Source organism: Rhinolophus hipposideros (assembly GCF_964194185.1).
Source record: "Rhinolophus hipposideros genome assembly, chromosome: 8".
Classification (NCBI taxonomy): Eukaryota; Metazoa; Chordata; class Mammalia; order Chiroptera; family Rhinolophidae; genus Rhinolophus; species Rhinolophus hipposideros.
In genome coordinates, this window is record NC_138054.1 from 63,272,898 (window position 1) to 63,297,396 (window position 24,499).

The 24,499-nt window shown below is 35.4% G+C and overlaps 1 protein-coding gene and 1 pseudogene across 5 annotated transcripts in view; both read right to left on the reverse strand.

The window, feature by feature from the left end:
* Positions 1–24,499, reverse strand: part of MAST2 (microtubule associated serine/threonine kinase 2) — a 179,002-nt gene that overhangs the window by 101,746 nt on the left and 52,757 nt on the right. For all 4 annotated transcript variants that reach the window (XM_081055906.1, XM_081055907.1, XM_081055905.1 and 1 more), the window contains exon 4: positions 2,482–2,513. In XM_081055906.1, the coding sequence (XP_080912032.1) occupies positions 2,482–2,513 (32 nt within the window). The remainder of the gene's footprint in view (positions 1–2,481; positions 2,514–24,499) is intronic.
* LOC308500690 (Y-box-binding protein 1-like) lies at positions 8,368–9,288 on the reverse strand (annotated as a pseudogene). Its single transcript has one exon. The product of its transcript is annotated as a Y-box-binding protein 1-like (transcript).

Genomic DNA, 24,499 nt, shown 5'->3' on the forward strand with positions numbered 1-24,499 from the left:
TGTAACGCAACGGGGCAATTGTAAGTCACTTGTTTTATCACCATCAGCTTCTCCACACTTACTACAAACTTTTAAATATTAAACTTATTCAAACATCTGATGCTTTGTGGTTCTTACCTTCCTGGCTTCTTTACTGCAAATGCTAAGCCACACTTTGCCGCCTACTGCACACTCCCTACCCTACAAAGACTTTCCCAGTTCTATGCAGAGAGGTACCATGGAGCTTCAATTATTTGGGGAGATGACTAAGCATAAAGATCAGGTAAGCCAATCCCCTCATTTTACAATGACGCAATTCAGGTCCAGAACTGATAGTTCCTGTTGAAATCACACATGACTTGTTAGTGGCAAAGCCTAGATTAGTATCCATGTTTCCTGGCTACCTTCCAGAATAAAACTTTCTACTCCTCCAATATTAAAGATTTAAAAAAGTATTGTTTGTACTGAGGAACTTCTAGCTTACTTAACTATAAATCCTCAAAATAGCAAAATGTATCTAATTGAATCTTACAACTTCAGAATTTAGATAGTGCCCAACACATAGTAGGTATTAATGTGTATTTACTGAATGATCAATTGTTTAAATGTGAGTTACTTTATTTAAAAAGTATTTATTTATTTATTTATTTATTTATTTATTTATTTATTTATTTCTAAACATTATTAATTATTTTAAGGCTGCTATAGTAGGCCTAACTTTAAATACCACTAAAACAAACCAAGAGATTCCTCTGGTTTAAAACTAAAATGATCCAATCCCGCCAGTTTCAAATAAAAATCATTTTCACAAGATATTCTTTCTTCTCCTCCTCAGCAAACTCCATGGAGGCACACATTCCTAGAAGAAGCTACCTACCTCAGGCCTTAATTCATTTCACCTAATTTCAAGCAAAGGCAAATCTCAGAGAACCTCCAAACAGGAAACAACAAAAAACAGAAAGATAGAAAAAAAAAACACCAAAAACCCAAAAGCCAGAAATAGTAGGAAGTGACTAAGTACAAATATTTGCTGAACATGATACTAAAAAGCCACTCCCTCTCCATCATGTATATTTACTCGGTGTATCGCTCCATTAGAGTCCTGCTAGTGCCCTTGCCCAGTTTTTAGAAGACTTGGGACACTTGCAAACCTTGAATTGAGATCCCTGCTGAAAGTGAATTTAAAGAAAGAAATGAGGCTCTCAAATATTAAAATTCATCCAAACTTAACCCAATATGCTTACAAGAATTCTAAAACTAACACACCTTAGAATAAAACTGTAAGTACTGTCACATATATTAAGTGATCCTCCTATTAGCTATAAAGAAAAGAAAAACAGGTAGCATGATCTTCATTTATAGATAAGGCAAATGAGGTTTAGAGAGATGAGGTGATTATTCGTCGATGTTTACAAAGCTAATTAAGTGACAGCCAAGACTGAACACTAGGAGTTTTCTGACTCATAATTCCTGTCTCGTTATATCAAATCACTGTGAGCTTTTAGAAACCAGAGAAAGGACTTTACAAAATTCTCAGAGGACAACTTAATCACTAGAACATTTTTACAAAACCCTAAAGTGACTATAATAGAATTATCATGTGTTTCATACATCAAAAAATATGATATATACATAAAGTATATTTAATAAATATGGATACTGTTGTGTCCGCCTCAATTACATCTCATATATTTCTATTTTAAAAAAGGTTCAAAGGCACTGGTTCTATCATAGCCCTATTTCCTTAGTGCTTCCCAAATTTGGCTTCTTAGCGAAATGATGGTGGGTATTGGGTACAGGTACATAAAATACAGGTTCTTGGGCCCCAACATGGAGATTCTAATTCAAATAAGTTCAAAACCTGCATTTTAACAAGCATTCTATATCATTCTGATTATCCAAATTTGCAGTACTTCCCCAACAGAATTCTTAGAGAAAAAGCAGGCCAAGAAAATACAAGAAATAAAAATCCAAGGACAAGGATTATTCATCAATTACCCCCAGCGCTAAAGCCAGACTAGAACAAACATGAAAGAAAGCCCTATTCCAACCCTGTCCCCAAACTTAGCTGCTGCCCTTGCCCCAGCTTGTCAGAAAAGTTGGCATTTCCCCTAGTACCATGTTATGGGATAGATGCAGATGCCAAGAATTTCAATTTTAACATTCTCAAAAAGCTTTAGTTTACTAAAACACAGTAAATCCCAAAACACTATAAGATTGTGATGGGTATTTAAGTGGCAGCTTTCCCCAAATGCTAGGCAAAAATTGAGACAGAGAAGAGGATTTGGGGTGGGGAGGGATGGGGGAAAGGGGGAAATGACTTAGTAAGAGAAGTTGACTGGCCCACTGGCTTCCCTGGACAAGATAGGAATACACAGGGCAAAAAACACACTCATGAATGGGATTCCTCTACGTAATACTGGCAACAGTTCCCAGGAGGAATTCCTAAGCAGGAGATCATGGTCATAATCATAATCATAATGGTAATAATCATCTACTTACAAGCTGCCTCTTCTTGGAAGACTCAATTCCTTCTGAAAAACAAAACACAAATATATATATTAGACAGAAAAAAGGACCCATCTGAGTCCTACAGGTCTGCAATAAATGTCCTATGAGATTTATAGTATTATCTTAATAATGGCAAAGACTAAATATTTCTAAATGATAACCTTTTCCTTTGTTTCTTAATATAAGTGAAATAAAGGTCAGGTTAAGTATATCACCTCTATTCTTCCTTCCCAAAAGGAATGTCTCAGAATACTTGCAGCACTTTCCCCACTAGATGGAACCATCTCGCCAGTGTAGATTCCAGGCACTCCTTGGGCTAGCCATTAACTGCTGCAGAATTGTAAAGTGTTCGAATCATTAGCGTCAGGGATATAAAAGGAATAAAATTGTACCACTGGCTTGAGAAAGAACCCTTACAAATAACAGTTTGAGCCTCTGTGACTTGCTTTCCAAATCTATCAAGTCCCACCTCCACTAGTCCCCACTTAACTACTCCTAATTTTCTGTTTATCTTTTCCATGTGTATTATATTTTATAACATATATTCAATTATAAGTGTTGTATTTAAATTATATATACATGGTTTCAAATGTATTCATCTGCTTACATCGATCAACATTATAATTGGGAGATTCACCCATGTGGATGTACAGTTGACTTTAAACAATGTGGGGGTTAGGGGTACCAACCCCACATAGTCAAAAATCTTTATACATTACAGTTGTCCCTCAGGATCTTCAGGGGATTTGTTCCAAGACTCCCTTCAGATACCAAAATCCCTCAAATAAAATGGCACAGAACAATGCACACAGTCAGACCTCCATATCCCCAATTCCCAACTGTGGCTAGAAAATAGTGTTTTCCATCCACAGTTGGTTAAATCTGCAGTTGGTTAAATCCACAGATGTAAAACCTGGAGAAACAGAGGGCCAACTGTATATTTGTTGAAAACAATCCATGTATAAGTGGACCCATGCAGTTCAAACCTATGTTGTCTAAGGGTCAACTGTACAAATTCTTCAGTATATGGAAACTTAATTTTCTTTCCATGTTTTTCTTCTCCATCAAAACTATGCTCTCATAAACACGCTTGTACTTACTGCCTCATGCACATGTATAATAAAAATCTTAGAAGTGCATACTTCGATGTGGAACTGAGTCATAAGCATCACAAATTGCTCCCAAAAACAACTGAACCAATTTACCCTCTCCTCCAAAACTTCATAAGAGTTCTTCTCCTTCCCAGATCTGTCTCCCAAACTCCTGATATGTATAACCAATAGCCTACTCTACATCTCAAATCCAACATGCCCCAAACTGACTCCATCCACAGCCTTTCCCATTTCAGGTGATGGCAATTTTATTCTCTGGTTGTTCAGACCAAAACCCTAGACTTATGGACTCCTCTGTTTTCACATAGCCCACATTCCATCCATCAGGATTTTCAATGTCTCTAAGTTTGAAATATATCCAGAATACAACTATTTTTCACTATCTCCACAGACATATGCTTACAATCTCTTATTTAAACAAAAACCTTGGATTTAGTCATGTCTTAGAAATCAGAATTTGGGGGGAAGGGATATGAAAGTAACAGTATGTACATATTATGTGTTATATGTGTATCACATCCCCATCAGAGACTAGGGCGGCAACAAAATACATTAAATTTTCTATAGCAAAATGTATGATAGCCACAGTAAATGTGTTAAAAACTCTAGAGTCTCAATTCAATTTTATCACCAGAAGAGTTCAAGTTAGGTCAAGTTCTGCTGCTAAATAAGTTATGAAAAATCTTTTTGGTTTTTGATCTTGCAATCTAAGCCATCATGGTCCCTCCTTCGCCTCTCAACCATCTTTTAACTGGTATCCCATTCCTGGTTCTATCCTCCTCTATAGTCTATTATCAACATAACAGAGACCCTTTTAAAGGTCAGTTAGATCACAACATTCGTGATCAATACCCTCAAATGGCTCCTCATTTCACTTGAAAGTAAAAATCCTCGTAAAGACCTAGAAGTGTGGTGACCCACCACTCTTCCCCAGTATGTCTCTGACCTCCTCTGTCTTGCACACTTTGATGTAGCCACACTGGACTCTACCGTTTCACAAAAGATATTCATTCTTCTGCCTTAAGGCCTTATCCTAATCTGTGTACTCTGCCTATAATGTTCCTCTTCCCCAAAAACTACCTTGGCTAACTCCTTACTAGCCTTCAAAACTCTTGGCTCAATTTTCACCTGAGTTCTTAATGAAGCCTACTACCCTGAGAGCCCTATATAATACACTAACTTACTTTCCATCCCTTCACCTTCTTATTCTGATCTTTATTTTTCCCCTTATTACCAATACTCTTATCGCTTCTAACATAATATTTAATTTTATTATTTATTATGTTTATTATTTTATTTCTCCCCCCCCCACTAGAATCTAAGCTCCATTAGGGTGGGAATCTTTGTTTGTTTTATTTACTAATGCGTCTCAACAACTTAGAACAGTGATTGGCATGCAGTAAATGCTCAAAAAAATATTTGCTGAATAAACATTTTCATATATTCTCCAGTATTTCGTAGTTTTAGACTTTTTAATTTTTGCCAATCTAATGTCTCTGATCATATCACAGTATGGTTTTAATTGGTTTCTCCCATAATTACTAAAGAATTTAAGCAATGTTTCATGATTACTGGCCATTAGTTTCCTCAACTGTGAATTGCTTATTGATACCCCCAGCCCATTTTTCTACTACAGTATCTGTCTTTTTACTTATTGAGTTATAGGTGTTTGTCTGATATATTCTGGATAGTAATTATTTGTCGTCTATGTTCATTGAAAATCTTCTCTCAGTCTTATCTTTTACTTTTTTTAAATGGAATTACAAAAGGACTTACGTTTTATACAGTCAAATTTATCAATCTTTCCTTTATATTATGATCTTTTATACATATAAGAAATACATCCCTGACATACAAAAACACGAAAATATTTGCTTACATTTTCTACTAAAAGACTTTTAGGTTTATTTTTCACACTAAGTTTGTTAATGTATCTGGAATTTATTTCTGTATATAGAAGGAGATAGGAATCCCGTTATATTTTTTCTCTATGGATGATCAATTATCCCTAACCATTTAATGATATGCAAAATCTGTTATATATTAAGTTTCCATATATGTAGGGTTGTCTTTCTTGACTCTGTTCTGTTCCACTGCACTGTCAGTTTCTGTGCCTCTGCCACACTGTTTAATATAGCTTGACAATAAATCCTGATATTTATAAGGCAAGTTCACCCACATTGTTATTATTCTTCAAAATTATGAGAACTATTGTTGGGGCTTTGGTCTTCCATATAAATTTTAGGATCAACTTATAGATAAAAACTTGGATCAACACTGCACTCAATCTAGCGTTGAAATGGGGATAACTGACATATTTATAATACAGACAACTGCTATACATGAAACATGATACATCTCTCCATTTATTTAGGTCTTCCTTATATGTTTTGTACTAAAGTTTGTTGTTTTTTTTCATATAAATATTATACAAATCATTTGTTAGCTTTATTTCTAGACAGCTTATATTTTCTTGTTGCCATTATAGTGTATTTCTTAAAATCACATTTACCAAGAATTATATTTCATTACACCAGTAGCACCATTTTCCTTCCAATATATCACGAAAATTTTGAAACACAGAAAAGTTTAAAGACTTGTACAGCAAATATCCAGATACCCACAACCTAGATTGTACAGCTGTGAACATTTTACAATATTTGCTTTACCATATATTTAGCTGTCTATTCATCCATGTTTTTTAATGCATGTCAAAGTAGACTGCAGACATTTATACACAATTCAGGATGTGTATCATTAATCAGAATTCAGTATTCGTTTACAATTTTTTTTTTTTGGTAAATTTACAAATACAACTATATTTGTATAGTTAGGTGTTCCTAACCAAGTTTGGTAAATGTGTAAACACAGGCAATCCAAATCCCTATTAAAATATAGAACATGTTCATCAATCCAGAAAGTTCCATTGGGGCCTTTCTTGGTAAATCCCTAACAAACCACTATTTTCTCACCCCAAGCAAATACTATTCTCATTTTTTCACCACAGATTCGTTGTGCCTGCTCCAGAACTTCATATGAATGGAACTATACAAGTATGAATCTTTTTATACAGGCTCATTTTACTCAGCATGTTTTAGAAATTCATCTATGTTGTTGCATATAATGGAAGCAGTACCCAATCATTTGAATATACCACAATGTAAAGATAAAGTTTATCTTTTTTCCTACTAATGAACATTTGGGTTTTTCCAGTTTGGAGCTATTAATTAACATTCCTGTACAAATCTTTTACTAGACCTATGTTTCATTTGCCTTAGGTAAATACCTAAGAGCAGAACTGCTGGGTTATGGGATGGCTATATTTTCAGTTTTATAAGAAACTACCAGATCTTTTTCTAAAGTGATTATACCATGGTACACTCCCATTAACAATGTATGACAGTTTCAATTGTTGCACATTTCAGATATTGTTACACTCACTAATATTAAGGATTGCTCTAAATCCATGCTAAGAATTCCACTTGCTCTACATTCATGTCAACATATGACATCAGTATTTTAAATTTTAGCCATTCTAGTGAGTATGTAGTGGTATTTCATTGTGGTTCTAATTTGTATTATCCTGATGCCATCAGCACATATTCTTTTATGAAACATCTTAAAAGATTTTGCCCCTTTTATAACGGCTATTTACATTTTCATTGTTGAGTTGTGAGAGTTTGTCACATATTCTAGACACACATCTTTTGACAGATACGTTTGATGAATATTTTCTCCCAGGCTGTGGCTTGCAACTGAAATTATAAGTAGTGAGTAAAAGTTTTCAATTTTGATGATCCATTTGTTGTTGTTTTTTAATTTATTGGGGTGACAATTGTTAGTAAAATTACATAGATTTCAGGTGTACAATTCTGTATTACATCATCTATAAATCCCATTGTGTTCACCACCCAGAGTCAGTTCTCCTTCCATCACCATATATTTGTGTATTTTATAATGGTTAATGCTTTCCGTATCTTTAAGAAAACTTTGCCCATGCCAAAGGCACAAAAATATTTTCCTATATTTTATTTCTAGAAGCCTTACTGTTTTAGCCTTTATGTTTAGGTCTACGATTCATCTGAATTAATTTTGGGGTCGTACGTTAAATGGAGTTATGGTTCATTTTTTTCAATATAGATATCCACTTACTCAAGCACCATTTATTTAAAACACTATCTTTTCCTCAGCAGAATGCTTTGGCACTTTCATTAAAAAACAAATTACAATATAATGGGCTATTTCTGGGCTCTCTACTGTACTCTATTGATCTATTTTTCCATCCTATACCAGCACAATGCTTTCTTTTATTATTATCATTATTATTATTATATTAAAGACCTTTAATAACAGGTGTTTGCAGTTTGTTGACTTTTTTTGAAAAAAATCAAGTTGTAAACTTTTGTTACAAATTAAAAATGAAGTTCTTAAAAATATCAGCTTGACCAAATATGAAACAATTTAAAAACTTTTAAAGAAATATTGAGAAAAAAAAACAGATTTCTTTTTTAAATTAAGAAGCACGTCTGTCATTACCAAAAAGAGACGTCTTTAGGTAAAAATTTAAAAAAAAACAACACCCATGCTGCATAGATAATGCACATAGTTCTAGTTATCCGGTCAATGGGCAAAAAGCATGCACTTAAGGTCTTTATTAAGGTCTTTAGCTCCAATCTTTTGTTCATTTCCTATTGCTGGAATTTCATATTCATTTCTTCTTGTTGGATGACTAAATCGGATGATGGTAGAGATGGTAGGCCGGGAATTACTCTGCCCCGCCCTGCTCAGCCTCCTCCGGAGCAGACGAATTCTCAGCTGGTGGATCGGCTTCTTTTGTCTCTTTGCCATCTTGTGGTTTAGGGTTTTCTGAGTCTCCGTCGATAAATGAAGTTTCGGTATTGACTTGAGGTGGCTGCTGGCCTTGGGTCTTCCTTATCTCCTTGATCTTCCTTATCTTCTTCATTGCCGTCCTTTCTAGGCTGTCATTGGCGAGGAGGGCCCCTGCGGAATCGTGGTCTATAGCCTCGATACATATTCTGTCTCACTGGTCTACCATGTTCTCCTGCACCCTGGTTGTCAGCACCCTCCATCACTTCTCCCTGCACTGGAGGGTTGCAATACTGTGGTCGAAGCCCATAGGGTCTCCGCATATAGCAGGAACCGTCTCCTGCGGTAGGGCCGGCGCTGTTGGGCCTGGCCTTCAGGAGCACTCTCTGATCCTTCATTCTTTTCTCCACTCTCACTGTTCTGGTATTTCTGCTGATAATTGCTCTGAGGCCCCGAAACGTGGATAGCGTCTATGATGATTACAGTCTGCTGCATATTTACTGCCTTGCACTGAAACTCCATCAGGGCCTGTAATATTTGCTGCCTCTGCACCCTTTTCTCCTTCAAGAACATCAAACTGCAGTCTCCGCATCTCCTACACTGCGAAGGTACTTCCTGGGGTTATTCTTTATGGCAGTCTGGTGTACAAATACAACTTCCTTGGTGTCATTCCTGTTGATGAAACCATATCAGTTTCTTACATTGAACCATTTTATTGTTCCCAAAAACCTTTGTTGCGATTGATCTTCTTGTCCCCGATGGCAAGCGCCGCCGATGTAAGGTCTTCCGGGGCGCCACTCCCTGCATCAGCAGCAATGAGGGCGGCGGAAGGCTACTGGGTCTCAGCCTCGCTGCTCATGGTTTCCGTGATGGTGACCCGGGCCGGCTGCAGCTCCTCCCGGTGTATGATAACTAGGACCGGGGCTGCGGTGGGGCTGCTCAGGGCTCTCTGGGATCCACTCTGGGCTAACGATCGAACTCAGCACCCTGCTTTCTTAATTCTGTAGCTTTATATTAAGAATTGAAGTCAGATAATGTAGTCTTTTAACTTTCTTCTTTTTCAAGGTTGTTTTAGATATTCCATATAAATTTTAGAATCACATTATAAATTTCTACCAAAAAAGCCTGCTAAGATTACAGACCAATTTGGAAAGAAATTATATCTTAATATTTAGTTTTCTAATCTATGAACATAGTATTGCTCCAGTTCCTTAGCTCTACTTTAATTACTCTAAGCAATGTTTTATAGTTTTTATCAAAAAGATTATACACTTCTTTTGTTAAGCTTAACTCTAGATATTTTTGGTTATTATAAAAATTTTTATTTCATTTTCCAATTGCTTTAGTGTAGAAATGTAATCCATTTTTATATATTCACTGGGTATCCTGCAGCTTTGCTAAATTCACTGTAAGTTGTAATGAGTGTTTTGTAGATTCCTTAGGATTTTTCTATATAAACACTCATGTTCTCTATCAACAGAATTTTACTTCTTTCCACTTTCTAGGCCTGTTTGTGGTAGATATCCTTGACTCATCATAGGAGGGAAAGGTTCAATATTTTACCACTAAATATGATGTTAGCTTAAGTTTTCCACAGATAATTTTTATCAAATTGATAATGTTCCCTTCTATTCCCAATTTGTTTATAGAGATTTTATCAAGAATGGGTACTGATTTGTCAAGTACTTTCTCTGCTTGTACTGAAATGATTATATGATTTCTCTCCTCTATTCTGTTAATGTGGTAAATTACAGTGATTGATTTTCTAACATTAGACTAATCTTGCATTTCTAAGTTAAACCCAACTCTGTCAAATACATTGATGGATTTGTTTTGCTAATATTTTATTAATGAGTTTTGTACCTATGTTCATAAGGGATAGTGATCTCCAGTTTTCTTTTATTATAATGCCTTTGTCAGATTTGGGTATCACAATTATACTGGCTTCCTAAAACTAGCTGGGAAGTGTTCCTTCCTCCTCTATTTTCTGAAGAGTTTGCATAAGATTGGGATTATTTCTACCTTAATATTATATAGTTTTCACTGATAAAATCATGTAAGTCTGGGGGCTTTTATTTAGGATTTTTACTTCTATGTTAAAAAGTAAGATTGGCCTATGTACTTTCTCTTCTCAAGTTGCCCTTATTTGTTTTGGCATCATAGTCATACTATCCTCATAAAATGTGCTAGCAGAATGTGTACCCTCTTTTATTTTCTGAAACAATCTATATAAAACTGGGAATATCATTCTTTGAATCTACATGACAGTTCTGGATTTTGAATAGTTTAAATGGGTAATGTGGTGATGATATTTTGGGGCAATAATTAAGAAGTCTATAAAGTGCATATGTGTTCCTCTCTGAATCCCTTTATAGGCAGAGAGATGCATCCATGGAAGTCCATCCATTTAGCTTTCCTTACCCACTTCTTGCACCTACACAAAAACCTGCATTTGCAAGATGGGTGCCCAGGGCTCCAGATCAGAACATTTTGTACAGGTTCTCTAGTACCTTTATAAAGACAGGCCTAAGGCAAAGTAGAACAAGATGCTGTCTCCAATCAGAGGTAGTCCAAGTAACAATGATTTCCCAGTCCACCCTTTCCCAGGGAATATTCATAGCAGATTGAGGAGGAAAGCTGCACAATCACAAAGTTTGGCTAAGGTAAGAGCAATCTCATTTCGGCAAATAACTATAAAATCTCTGATTCATCACTTTCTCTTAGAAATTAGGATGTTAATATCTGACCATACATTACAAGATCAGGTGAAGCCCATCCCACTCAGCCTTCTCTGATCTACTAGTTATCTTTTGACTCTCCATATTCTTCACAATCTTCCATTAGCTTCCAATTAGCATTTTGAACACATTCAATTCTATCCTACCTTGAGGTAGTGGAAAAAAATTTCCCTTAATTACTACACATCCCTCTGCAACCACTGCCTTATCAATTCTTTTTCCCTTCACAGCCACAATTCTTTCACGTGTTGTGTCTCCCAAATTCTCACTTCCTATTCATTCTTCAACATTCTGCAAATATACCCAGATCTTACCACCCCATTTAAACCATTCTTGCCAGGTTATCAATGGTTTCTGTGTAAAAGAACCTCCATTGCATTTTTAGTCCATCATTTCTTTTTTATCTTTGTCTTTCTTTGTTTCTCTTTTTTTTTCTTGAATGCTCAGTAGCATCTGACAGTATCATTCATTCTTCTGTCTTAAAAGACTTTCTTTTCATGAAACCATTCTCCTTTTTTTCCTCTTATCTCTAAAAACACTACCCAAACACCTTTACAAGCTCTTCCTTCATCACCTTAAACTTAAAAGTTGATTGTTCTTAAAGCTATACCTAGAAACTCTCTACATATTTTTTACAAATGACTCTCAAATTTCTATCCCCATCCCAGATCTCTTTCCCGAGCTCTACAGTTGTATATACAACTACCTTGTCCTTAATATGTCTACAAACTCAACTTATCTTCCTACTCAGTCATGCTCCTCCTCTGTTTTCAATTTCAGTGATGGTACCACCAAATCCAGTTTTTATTCTTCACTTTCTTCATCACTTTCACATCCAATTATTCATCAAGCCCTGCCAATCTACCTGCAAAATATTTATCTTTAGTTTGTTAATTTCACTTTATCTCCACTGCATGTCCTCTAGTCAAAGCCAACGTCAATCTATAACATCCTCCTAATTGGTCTCCCTTTAATTTAGTTTTGTTCTCCTTAACTCTTAACGTGATATCAATATAAATATGCAATTAATATCTGCTTTGTAGGTGACAGTATATGAATTTAATAAAACAAAAAGGTCTTTATAAAATGCAGAACTGATTGGGTCATTTCTCTTCTTAAAACTCCTCAATGAATAAAATCTAAAATCTTTTCTGTAGCTTACAGTATCTGGCTGATACTGCCTACCTCTTCAGGATCATCTGCACAATTCTCCAGTCTTGTTGGAGTTTTAATCTCTTGAATATGCCATACTCTCACTCACCTACAGTCTTCACACCTGTTGTTCTCTCTGCCTGGAATACTTTTCCTTATCTCTTTTTATACAGTCTTGGACCTTAACTTAAGCTTCATTTCCTCTGGGAAGATTTCCCTACACATAGTTTCACCAGGATCCCTCTATATAATCCCAACCCTTTACTGTAATTAGTTGCTTAATTGTCTATTTTCTTAGATGGACTGTTAGCTCTGGAGAAGAGATCAGTGTTGCTCACAATGATATTCCTAGCAACCAGCACAATACCTGGTCTAGTAGGTATCAAATGAGTATTTGATGAATAAATCAATAAATCAATCAAATAAGTAAGTATTATAGTACTTACTATTATCATCATTATAAGGCTCACAATAGGGTTCTGCTTATGATGCAGCAATGTATGGTCATCCTTGGTGAAAAATGTAACATTCTGGTGAGTGATGTTGCCAAAGGGAGAGGCCATGCATGTGTGGGGGCAGGGAGGCATATGGGAAATCGCTGTATCTTCCTTTCAATTTTGTTGCAAATCTAAAGCTGCTTTACAAAAAAAAAAATAAATCTTAAAAAAAAAAAAACTGTCCTCCCCCCCCAAAAAAGAAGCTTAAGCATTGATGGTTTGGATTAAAGTACGTACCGTGTTTCCTCAAAAATAAGACCTAACCAGACAATCAGCTCTAAGGCGTCTTTTGGAGCAAAAATTAATGTAAGACCAGGTATTATATTATACCCGGTCTTAAGACCGGGTCTTATATTAATTTTTGCTCCAAAAGACACATTAGAGCTGATTGTCCGATGAGTTATTATTTTCCAGGAAACATGGTAGTTGCATTTTCTAATCTAACCTGCCTGCGGCAAGGCTCTAAAGCTAATGCATGAGGTGCTATTCTCTGAAAACTAACTCTGCCCCCAAAACTCAGGATATATTGCTTTGAATCTCTAAAATTTTATTATTACCGTTCTGTATCCCTCAAACTGGCAAACTTTGATATTGCCTACCAAAGATAATATTTCCCAAAGAGCTTAATGTCTGACTACATTGAACAAAATAAAAGATCTTGAACAATATTCTAAAGTTACAAAAAAGTTGTACACACTAAATTCTAGAGAAATAACCACTCACTCCCTTTCACTTGCCCACAAAGCAAACTTCTAAAGGTATTACATACAAAATGAGACGGTGCTGTTCACATGGGGAACCATTGTCTATATGCATTACTCATTATTCACAATGACTAAATCCATAAAATATTTCCCAAGTAAAGACAAAGGCTAAGTGTCCAAATGCAGTGACCACTACCCCCACAAGTAAATATGCAAGCCAAGAGTCACAAGGCTGGTGTTTGCCCTTTATATCAACAGCGACCAGCATGGAGATGACGGTGGGTCAAAGCTGTCTCTGCCTGAGGCAGCTCTATCCCTGAGGCTCCCTCACACTTTCTGCTTGAATTCTCGATCCTATTTGTTCATTCCTCTTCTACTGCACTGGCAATACTCTCCCCAGAGAAGGAAATTAACAAGCTCCAAGAAATATAACTCAACCATCCACTCCACTGGAAGTGAATGAAGAACTGGGTTTTGGAGACAACTTCTCAACTAACATTTAAAATCAAATGGGGGGGGGGAAAGGCATTCTCAACCACTGAAAAACTGGATATTTCTTTATAGAACTTGTAATTAAACCCATATAGTGTGAGTACAATAAGTAACACTGCTTGGAGTGAGGGTAGGAATGGAGAACAACATTCTAGGGCCCACTCAGAATCCACTGCTCATGACAATACCATCCTGTACTTCAGTGTTCCACTGAGTGAAAGAAGACAATAAATATGTTCAAATACTTACTGAAATATAAATACAGAAAAGTACACATAAGCAAACAACTCTAATTTTCAAAAACTGAACGCACCAGTGCACCAACAGCCAGATTTTTAAAAAAGTAAATATTACCATCAGCCCAGAAGCATCCTCATGCCCCATCTTCTAGTCACTACCTACATCCCCCAGGAAAATGATCACTTTGATTTCGAACTTTATAGATCAGTTTTGCTGTTTAGGTATTTTCTTTAAATGGACTATACAATATATACTCTTTGTGTCCAGCTTTTGTGTTCAACATATAATACTTGAAGTGATAATGGCTAAGAAATTTCCAAAATTGATACTACAAGTGAATAGACATATCTAGGAAGCACTATGTACCCCAAGAAGGATTAATTCTTTTAAAACTCCAGCCCAGGTAAATGATAGTAATATTGAAAAACACCAAAGACAAAAAAATCTTAAGAGCCAGAGAATAATATCCATAATCTTCAACAGAATTAGAATGGCAGTATTTTTCTCAGTAACAACGATGGAAAACAAAAGATAGCTGAATAATATGTATAAAGTGTGAGAGAAATGAATACCAACTAAAATTGTGTACCTATACAACCTATCTTTCAAAGTCAAAGGCAAAATAAAGACATTTAAATAAGTATAAGCATTTACTACCAACATACCTATACTATACTAAAAGAATGTCTAAACGATATACTTCAGGGAGAAGAAAAATGATCCCTGAAAGAAAGTCTGAGATCCAAAAAGAAAATACTGAGCAAGAAAACAGGTAAACTTCTGTAAACCTCAACAATCACTGACTATATAAAATAACAATTACAGGAATATCTAATTTGTAGAATTTTTTTTAAAGGAAATAAAATACTGGACAAAAATAGTATGTAAGTCTGAAGTGGATGATGAAAGGGACTGAGACCTTGTGTTGTTCAGAAGGAGGTTAAAATTTGAATTTGTTCTAACTTACCAGTACAGTTAAAAAAAAAATGAGTAAAAAAAACAAATCAAAAAAGCTCTATCAGTATTTTTAAATGGCAATAAGGAAAAAAAGAAGCAATATGGCATAGAAATATAGGACACAGAATGCAGAAACAAGTTCAAATGCATCAGTAATCATAGTAAATGTAAACAGACAAATTTACCAGTAAAGACAGGGAAAAAAAACAAAAAACAACAAACATACTGCATGCTATCTGCAACAAATACGTCAAAAGCAAAATGACATGGAAAGATAGTTGTCATTAGAAAAACTAACACGACAGATAAATTTCTGCTGATATTCATCATGAAAGAAAAGTACAGACACCTAATATCAGAAATACAAAGAAGGATGTAAGAACAGATTCAGCAAAGATTTTTAAAAAGAGCAAACAAATAATATAAAACATTTTTTTCTCAATAAACAACAAACAGACAAAATGGACAAACTCCTATAAATATATACCTTACAAAACTACCTCAAGATGAAATAGGAAGCTTAGATAAAATCCACAACCATTTTTAAAAACTGAATATACATCATGCTTGAATTGGATTTATCCCCCAAATTCAAGAGTGGTTATACAATAGAAAATTCATAAATATTACACACCTCAAATAAACTAATCAAGGAAAAATATCATAATCTCAAATGATACAGAAACGAAGCACACCAAGCAGGTACAAGCTTATTAAAAGAAAAGCGAAGAAACAAGGGAAAAGAGATCTTCAAGACATTAGAAAAAGAAAAGATAGAGAGCTAAAAAAAGTAGCCTTCAGATTGAGACATAAATGTTACAAATTCATATTTACTTATTGGGGTAGTAAGGAAATATGTATTTCATCAAATCTGAAAAACTAATAATTTCAAGAGATGCCATTATTTTAGGTATCAGTAAGATATTTTTTTAAAGCAAAACAAAAATAACACAATTTCAGGGCTGTTAAAAAGTAAAATGAAGTGAGCCTTAGAAATGATGAAATACAGGACATGTACGAAGCAGCAAAGTATAAAACAAGAAAGGATTGATGGGGACTATATTGGTCAATTTTTCTTTAGCTATCCAAAGATGACCAAATAAAACATCTACAGGAAGTAAATTCACAGACCTCCAACTTGTGATCCTGATTTACACAGGAGAATACAGAAATTTAATTCAGAGATGATATGGGGATGTAATTTTAGATTATTGTAAGATTTCTAAGTAAAACAACTCCATGTAAAATGACGCTGCTTAGGGAAAACATGCTGTTAAAACAAAGTCCAGAAGTAGAGGAACTCTAAGGCTCTGAGGCTGCCTGATTATCCTAATTGTCTGCAAAGATATTGTAGGTATCCATGATGGATAAGAATTTGAAAATCAAGTGCTCCATGGATATGATGACTAGGAGGCTGATAGGTAAAGATGGGGGAAAACAACACTCAGGAATGGGAAATGCCAGAGAACACAAATGAATATGGAACAAAATAAGCCAAAAAATAAAAAATAAAAAAAGCAAAAGTCTGGTGTGGCTGCAACATAGAATAGGAATATATGGAGCAGAGAGAAAGAGAAGGGACACAGATAAGATAAATCATTCAATTTTCAAAGCTATCTAATTTACTAATATGGTAAGAATATTTAGTGGTAATGAGGACAGATGAGTACAAATTGTAATTTTCTTTACTTTTATCAAACTTCCCACAAAAAAGAATAATGAAATTTAGAACATCAGAAAGAAATCATTAGGTTACAATTTTATCTGTATGTCATCATCTTTTTAAAAATGAAATAACTTTCAAGAAAAAACTGAATGTTTGGAATTTAGGGCTGGTTCTTACAGATTTTGTTTTCAAGGACTAAAATCTAAACTGAATTAAATTTTGTACAATGATAATTTATTAGGATAGTCATAATTTTCAAAATAAAAAAAAAATCCAAGAACTTTTTGTCAACAATAATGCTCCCCAGTAAGCATTATGTGGTCAACATGTTCTCCAAGATAATTAAGTACCCCTGAATGATGGCACTTCAAGTACTCTCACTTTTTAACATCAAAGGCAGTAAAGTGGGGAAGAAACCATTGCACAGTTTTCTCCTGAGGGCAATAATTTTATCAGCACAACAAATATTCTCAACTCAGAACGTGGGAAACTGAGCTCTCTATACAATGAAAACCAATTACTGAGCCTGCCTTTTGGGCAAATACTTATTTAACATGGAAATGATGGCACTAAGAGAGCTGATGATAAAAATTTGTTCATGGTCGCTAGTCAGTTGACCTTTCAAAGTTAAAATAAAATTATCTCCCATAAAGTTGATTGGGAAATAGGGCAAATATAAAAAAGTGCCTGGTTCCATTCATAAGGAACTTCAACCGCAAATATCTCTCACTGGAGATGCTCCAAGAGCCAATTTTTACCATAAGGAAGACCCAAACCTGAACTGCTTTTCATGCGAAAGCATGTCAGCTCCCACACAGGATGGAGGTTCATCTAGTTTAAAGGAAAGATGCTCACACATAATCTCCTAAATGTCTAAAAGGACCTAAGGATACTGTAGTGTGTGACTATGAGGGCTGAAACCACTACAGCTTTTTTTCTAATAAGTAGAAAGCAACCTTGAGAATTAGGCCAATACACAGAGCAGAGAAGCTGAGCAAAAGACACTAGATTACCCAACTCTAGTTGGGTAATCCATCCAACTCTGAAATCCATCCAACCTCTGGATTTCCGTATTTGTGATTCAATACGTTTCTTTAACATTCAAACCACTTGCAGTCGAGTTTTCTGTTACTTCCAGTTCCGAGAATCTTAACCTATACACCTAGCCCAGCCAACTTACAAGTTGTTTGTCCCTGAGGAAATTACCAAGCTTCACATATCTGAAAAAAATGACCAATCAGAAAATCCCCCAAAACCTCCACTACTATCGGCCACCTCCACCTATTAGATCTTCTTGTCTTTTTGACCACAACAGTCTCATAACTGGTCTTCTTGCTGCAGCCCTTGCCTCTATAGACTACTCTCAACATGAGAGTGGAATAAAGGAAGGCATTGAGAGTTTTTCAAAATTTGACCATGGTTATATGGCTAGAATGTGGGATAACTACAATCTGAACCAATCTTCTGTTCCTTCTTTAAAATTAGTTGCACTTGAAAATGCAAACAATACCTACTTGTCATCAATGTCATGATGACTGAGTGAGACAATCTATAGCCCAGCAATGTAGAACACAAAATAGGCACACAATAAATGCATTATTTACTACACTGCCATCTCCTAGGAAAGCTGGCAAAGAAATTTGGAGGATCAAAGTAGGTTGTATCTTGGCTGATTTTCTGGAAAAGTATGAGGAAATCTAACTCATTCACCAAAAAGCAGGTAGTGGGGCCCAAACACGATTGGGATTTTCATTTTCTAATCTGAGGTTATTCAGTAAATTACCTGTACCACTGGGTACACGCTAGCTTTTGTGTGTTTCTGTACATAAATCTAAAACTAACTTTTAAAGTTTTATGTTATAAGTTACCTGTTTACACAAATAATCTAAACTGCTTTTCAAGCACTACTTCTATTTCAGAATGTTCCAATGCAGTCTTCTGAAGAATAAACTTTAAACTAATAAAGAAAAAATAAAGGAGGCTGTGGGAAAACACCTCCAGTGCTATGTAATCTGGCAGTTTGGAACTCCTGCTAGATAGAAACAAAGACTCAGAAGAAGGGCATCAGTAAACAGGGTAGCAGATACTGGAGACTGACTCAGTCACTAGAGAGAAAATAATTGATTTAATTAACACAAAACAGGCACAGTAATTGAAAATATTTCCCATTCCACAAATAGGATTCCCTTTCTGAATCCTAGCATCTAAAGAGAAATAAAGATACAAATAGGCAATGCATTAAACGTGCTTACAAAGCCAGCCATTTTTTAACACTACTTGAACATATATCACTATTTATAAGATCTTCTGAGTACTTTATAAATACTGCTCAAAGTATCCCCAAGAATCAAATGACATCTCACCAAACCAATTATACTAAAATGAGAAATTAAAATAGGCACTAACTTTTAAAGCCTGGTCATACTGGATAACTGCTGAAAATTCAGTGGATGCTCCCAATGGTCTCTGAATGTTTACAATGCCATTAATAAAAAAATGCAAATAATGACAATGCCTACAAGCATCATAATTTGTTTAAATTTTACCAATCCTATATATTTTCTTTCTAAGCATTCTAAGGAGACCAAAACAATGTTAATTCATGATAATTAAAAAGACCGTAGGTGCTTTGTACAAAACAAGTGCTTTACAAATGTCAAACAAAACAAAAGCAAAGAAATAGCTATATTTCATGATGAGAACGTCACAGGTGAATTGATTGTTTTATACTGAAAGCTTCAATATGTCAACCCTTAAAAAACATTCAATGATAGACTAAATAAAGCTTGCTTGTTCTTTATTACTAAGACTAAGATGGGATGATCTACTTTACAAAACATGACAAAATTATCTAATTTAAAAGAATTGTGGTATGTAATCTTTTAATGCTAAGGGCATTCATTAAAACTCAGTTTAAGGTTGTCTACCCGTCTATTTTCCCTTCATTTTTATATCTTACTTTCCTCTTCATGTGCCAAATTACTCAAGACTTACGGAGGAGAAGGCTTAAGCAGGTGTCAAATATATGGCTATTATATATGGCTATATTTTATGTATGTATGCAAAGTGATAATTTAGAAAACTTCTTAAAACTATGTGTAGAGTCAAACATATATTACACATATATGTCACTTAATTAAGGGGGAAAGTAGAGAGACAGGCACGGTGGTCAGGAACAGAATATGTTTACTGTAAACAGTCTGTCAACAATAATGCCTGATGTCCAATGTTAGGCTTGCATCCTGCAAAGGTCTGATTTAATTATTGCTCCATTCACTTAATAAAATGTAAAGTAAATCCAGGCAGCATTTTTTTCTATCAAAGCAGGAAGGTCTTAGACAATTTCTCTAATTATAACTATATATGATGGAATAAAGAGGTACTTAGTGGCATTCTTCTCTGCTTCAAATGAATTAAATAAAATTGAAGCAATCCATTCAGTACATTTCCAAAAGGCACTCAGAGAAAATAAATCAGTAAAAAGGCTGTTACTCACCTGTAACCCTCTCCTTCGTAGAATACTGGAATCATCCATAATAGATATCAGACAAAAAAAGCCACTCCCCAGGCAGTCAACTACTAGTGCCTACTTGCTTATTGCTGGGTAAAGAGGCAAACAATCAATCCCGTTCTCCATGCTGTGCCCACTAACTACCGCTCCACTAAACCAGTTCTCTCAGTCCAGCGTGAGTAGACAATCACTGCCTCCTATCAGAGCCACGTCTTTCTTCACAGCAGTACAGACAGACCTCATCTGAATCACCACCAAAATAGGGGGAAATATTTCATATTTATTTTTATTTTCCATACATACTCTTGTGGTTGAAAATATCTGAAGTACTAAGAAAAGGGAAAAGTTCCAGGAAAAAATTCCAATATTTGATATCCTGACTTCACTGCTTATTAAAAAGGTTTAGCAAACAAAACAAGAGTCTCCACCTACAGCTACTAAGCTTATAAAATCCATGTCACGTTTTCTTTTCCAAAAACAAAACCACTCTACTTGTTTTTAAAAAGATAATTCTTCAGAAATACAGAGAAAAACATATTATTCTGATGCCTGTATTTTAGGTTTAGGCTAATATAAAACCAGTTATTGTTTTGACTAAGTCGGCAAAATTCCTTTCATCCTTTGTATAGACAAAGCAAATGTCAGATTCTTTCGATACTGTCACAGGCTCTTTTGTTTCTTTATCTCTAGAAACGCTGTTCTTCACTTCTTGGACAGTCACGAAAGCCTCTTTCTTCAGGCGCTTAGATCATTGCTAAGGTCGGTTTTCCTGCTCTTTTATGTCCTGGAGGGGGCTAGTACATGTGTGTTAAGTTCTAAGCATGGACGAACTTCATTCATCTATTCATTACTGATACTACTGTCACAGGAAAAGCTGCCCATTCCATCAGACTTCTAAAAGGGGCATAGCATGAAAAAGTCTAGTTTTATCCAAGATTTAATAATCTCAGAATCATTTATTTGGTCACTGGCTGCTATTTTCAAAGCAAGACTTCAGCCAAGTTTAAAGATACTTCTAGTCTCTTAATTTATAACTTAAAATACAAACACACACACACACACACACACACACTTTCAGAGCTCAGGAGTAAAAAGTGAGCTCTTATGATATGATTTTATTTAAATGCTCCATAAGCAGTGTTTTAAACTTGCCAATTTTATAGTACTCACTAGAATCCTAGTAAACACGAGGAAAGTAAGGCAAGTTGGTGATTTTTCTAAGTCACAAAAAAATTGTTAGCACAGGGAGCAGTATATTTTTAGGAAGAAGGTTAAATACATTATCTACCATTCACAATCGCTGTTCTTCAAACTGTAGCACATACTGAACAAATTATTCACTCTCCAGAGGACTTCAGGAGATATTAATCCAAATTTCCTAATTTGACAAATAAAGGTATGCATGAAGCACCCAGACTCAGGCTGTTATGTATTCTCTAAAGAGTAAATATAGCAGTAACTATAGGATGGATTCAGTCTGCACCCAACAAGGAAAAAATGTTGTCCCTCCTATAATTATGGCAGCTGCACCAACAATCTGGAGCTTGAAGGACGGTCTATTTACAAAATCTTTTTCTGGTCTTCTTACAGCTGACTTAGTCACTAGAGTGAGCTAGCCAGCTAGCCACATTGCTGAAAATAGCACAGAAAGCAGGATCCATATCCCTTTCATTCACCAAAAAAAAATCTTCTAATCCTTAGCACCAGTGTGGTCTTTCATTGTTAGAGCTAATAAATCCACATCTCCATGGATTCCTTCCATCTGTTGCTTTAAACAACTAACAGCTGGATTATGTCTATGGGGAAAACAAACACAAGACCTGAACAGACAGATGATTTGCATAGGGTGTGCTATCCACTATATGAGGGTCTGCAAAGTCACAGGCTTTTAAAGTTATAGAACCTCTCTATCAAGAAAGATTTTATTAACTAACACATATATGCATTTTTTAAATTAACATATATATACGTGTGTGTGTCAACAGAGAGGAAGTAGGAGTGAGCCCTAATCCATTCATCCCTGTAGAAATATAAATGGTACATTTTGATAAACTGTTCAGACCAGGAATTCATAATTCAAACTCTTCATGTACTTACTAGTACAGGAATCATTTATTATGCCAAGCGCTAACATAGGCATGGGGGAAAGATTAACATTACCCATAATTGGCTTATGGGTAATGTTAATTACCTATAAACTAATAATTCTATTCTAATCAGGGTGATCACTTCATAAGTTATATAAATGTCTAATCACTATGTTGTACACCTGAAACTATTATATTGTATGTTAACTGTAATTGAAAAATAAAAGTTACTTTTTAAAAAACTAATAATTCTATTCTAGAAGAGCTCAAACCCAATGGGGAAGCCAAATGCAAACAAGTAATTATGAGGGGCGGCCGGATGGCTCAATTGGTTAGAGCAAGAGCTCTGAACCACAGGGTTGCTGGTTCAATTCCCACATGGGCCAGTGAGCTGCGCCCTCCACAACTAGATTGAGGACAATGAGCTGCCGCTGAGCTTCCGGAAGGGCGGCCGGATGGCTCAGCGCCAGCTCTCAACAAGATTGCAGGTTCAATTCCCACATGGGACGGTGGGCTGCGCCCCCTGCAACTGAAGACTGAAAACGGCGACTGGACTTGGAGCTGAGCTGTGTCCTTCACAACTAGATTGAAGGACAACTATTTGGAGCTTAAGGAGCCTGGAGAAATACACTGTTCCCCAATATTCCCCAATAAAATTTATTTTTAAAAAAACAAGTAATTATGGTACAATGTGAAAAGTATGACAAAGTGCTAAAGGAGTGTCAAAGATGGCTCAATTCATTACATGGGGAAATCTACAAAAAAAAAGCCTTCCAATGGAGGTGCCATCTGGTTACTGAAACTAGTATCTATGGTTATCAATCCTTGGCCAAGACAGTCTTCCTTTCGTAAAATGTGCACAACTTAAGTCTTCAACCAGCCCTATCTTAAAAAATTAGGTGAAAAAAAATTCCTCTCCTTGGCATTCAAGGCACTCTGTAACACAGAAACAATCGATTTCATCTCCAATACCACTATACTGTAACCTTAGCCTTCCAATGAGAAAAATGCACTGCTTCCTGAACACATCCCATCTTCTCCATCTCCTATTCTTTATCCTATTCTTTGCAAACAGGAATGCAATCATCTGTGTTATAAGATTGCTGAAAAGAATAATTTAAACAACATATATCAATGCTTCTTAACCTTTTTCAGTAATGACAGAGTAGAATGCACCCAGCCCAAAATTTCCTGCCACAACATGGTTTCTTTAAAGCCTCATGTTTTGTTCTTAAAATTCATACAAATTTTGCATTCTTCTCTCTAACCTTTATTTTTAATATTAAAATAATATTAATACTAAAATAATATTTACAAATACTAATTAAATTGCAGGAGACTGAAGACAAGTAATCACAAAGGTGAGAGGAAAATCAAGAGTGTGTTGCTATTAAAGAAGCCAAGGAAAGTGCTCAGGGAAAGCTGAACAGTAACAAATGCTGCCAAAAGACCCATCACCAAAGAACACCCTTGAATTTACTGACTTAGAAGTCACTGGTGCCCTATGTTAGAACAGTTTCAGGGGTAGATGGGTGATAGGAGCAGAAGCCCAACTGCAGTGGGTTGTAGAATGAGTAGATGATGAGGAAATAAAGATGGCAAATCTAGACAACTCTTCCAGCTTCCATTTAAATTTTGATCCTTCACAGCCAAATTTCTCCCCCCAAAAAGTTACTCTTGAAAAAAAATGGATAGGATTCAGAACATGAACAGAGATAGAAGCAGGAATATTTCTTCCATCATAACAGGAAAGAAAAACAGATACAGGTAACAAAATATCTGCAACCTTAGTGGTAAAGAAGTTTCCAAATTATAGCTATTTTCTCTGTCAAATAAGAAGGAAATCAGCAGACAACAAAAAAATTGGAAATTTGAGAAGATCAAAGAAAATCTGAAAGAGATAATGCAGAGAACAAGAAGACAAGTTTAAAAAAAGTAGGATTGGTGAGCAATTGTTGAGGACTGACATTATTCATCATAATTTTATAGGGCCACCAATCTGCTTCACATATAGCTTTCTTCAGTA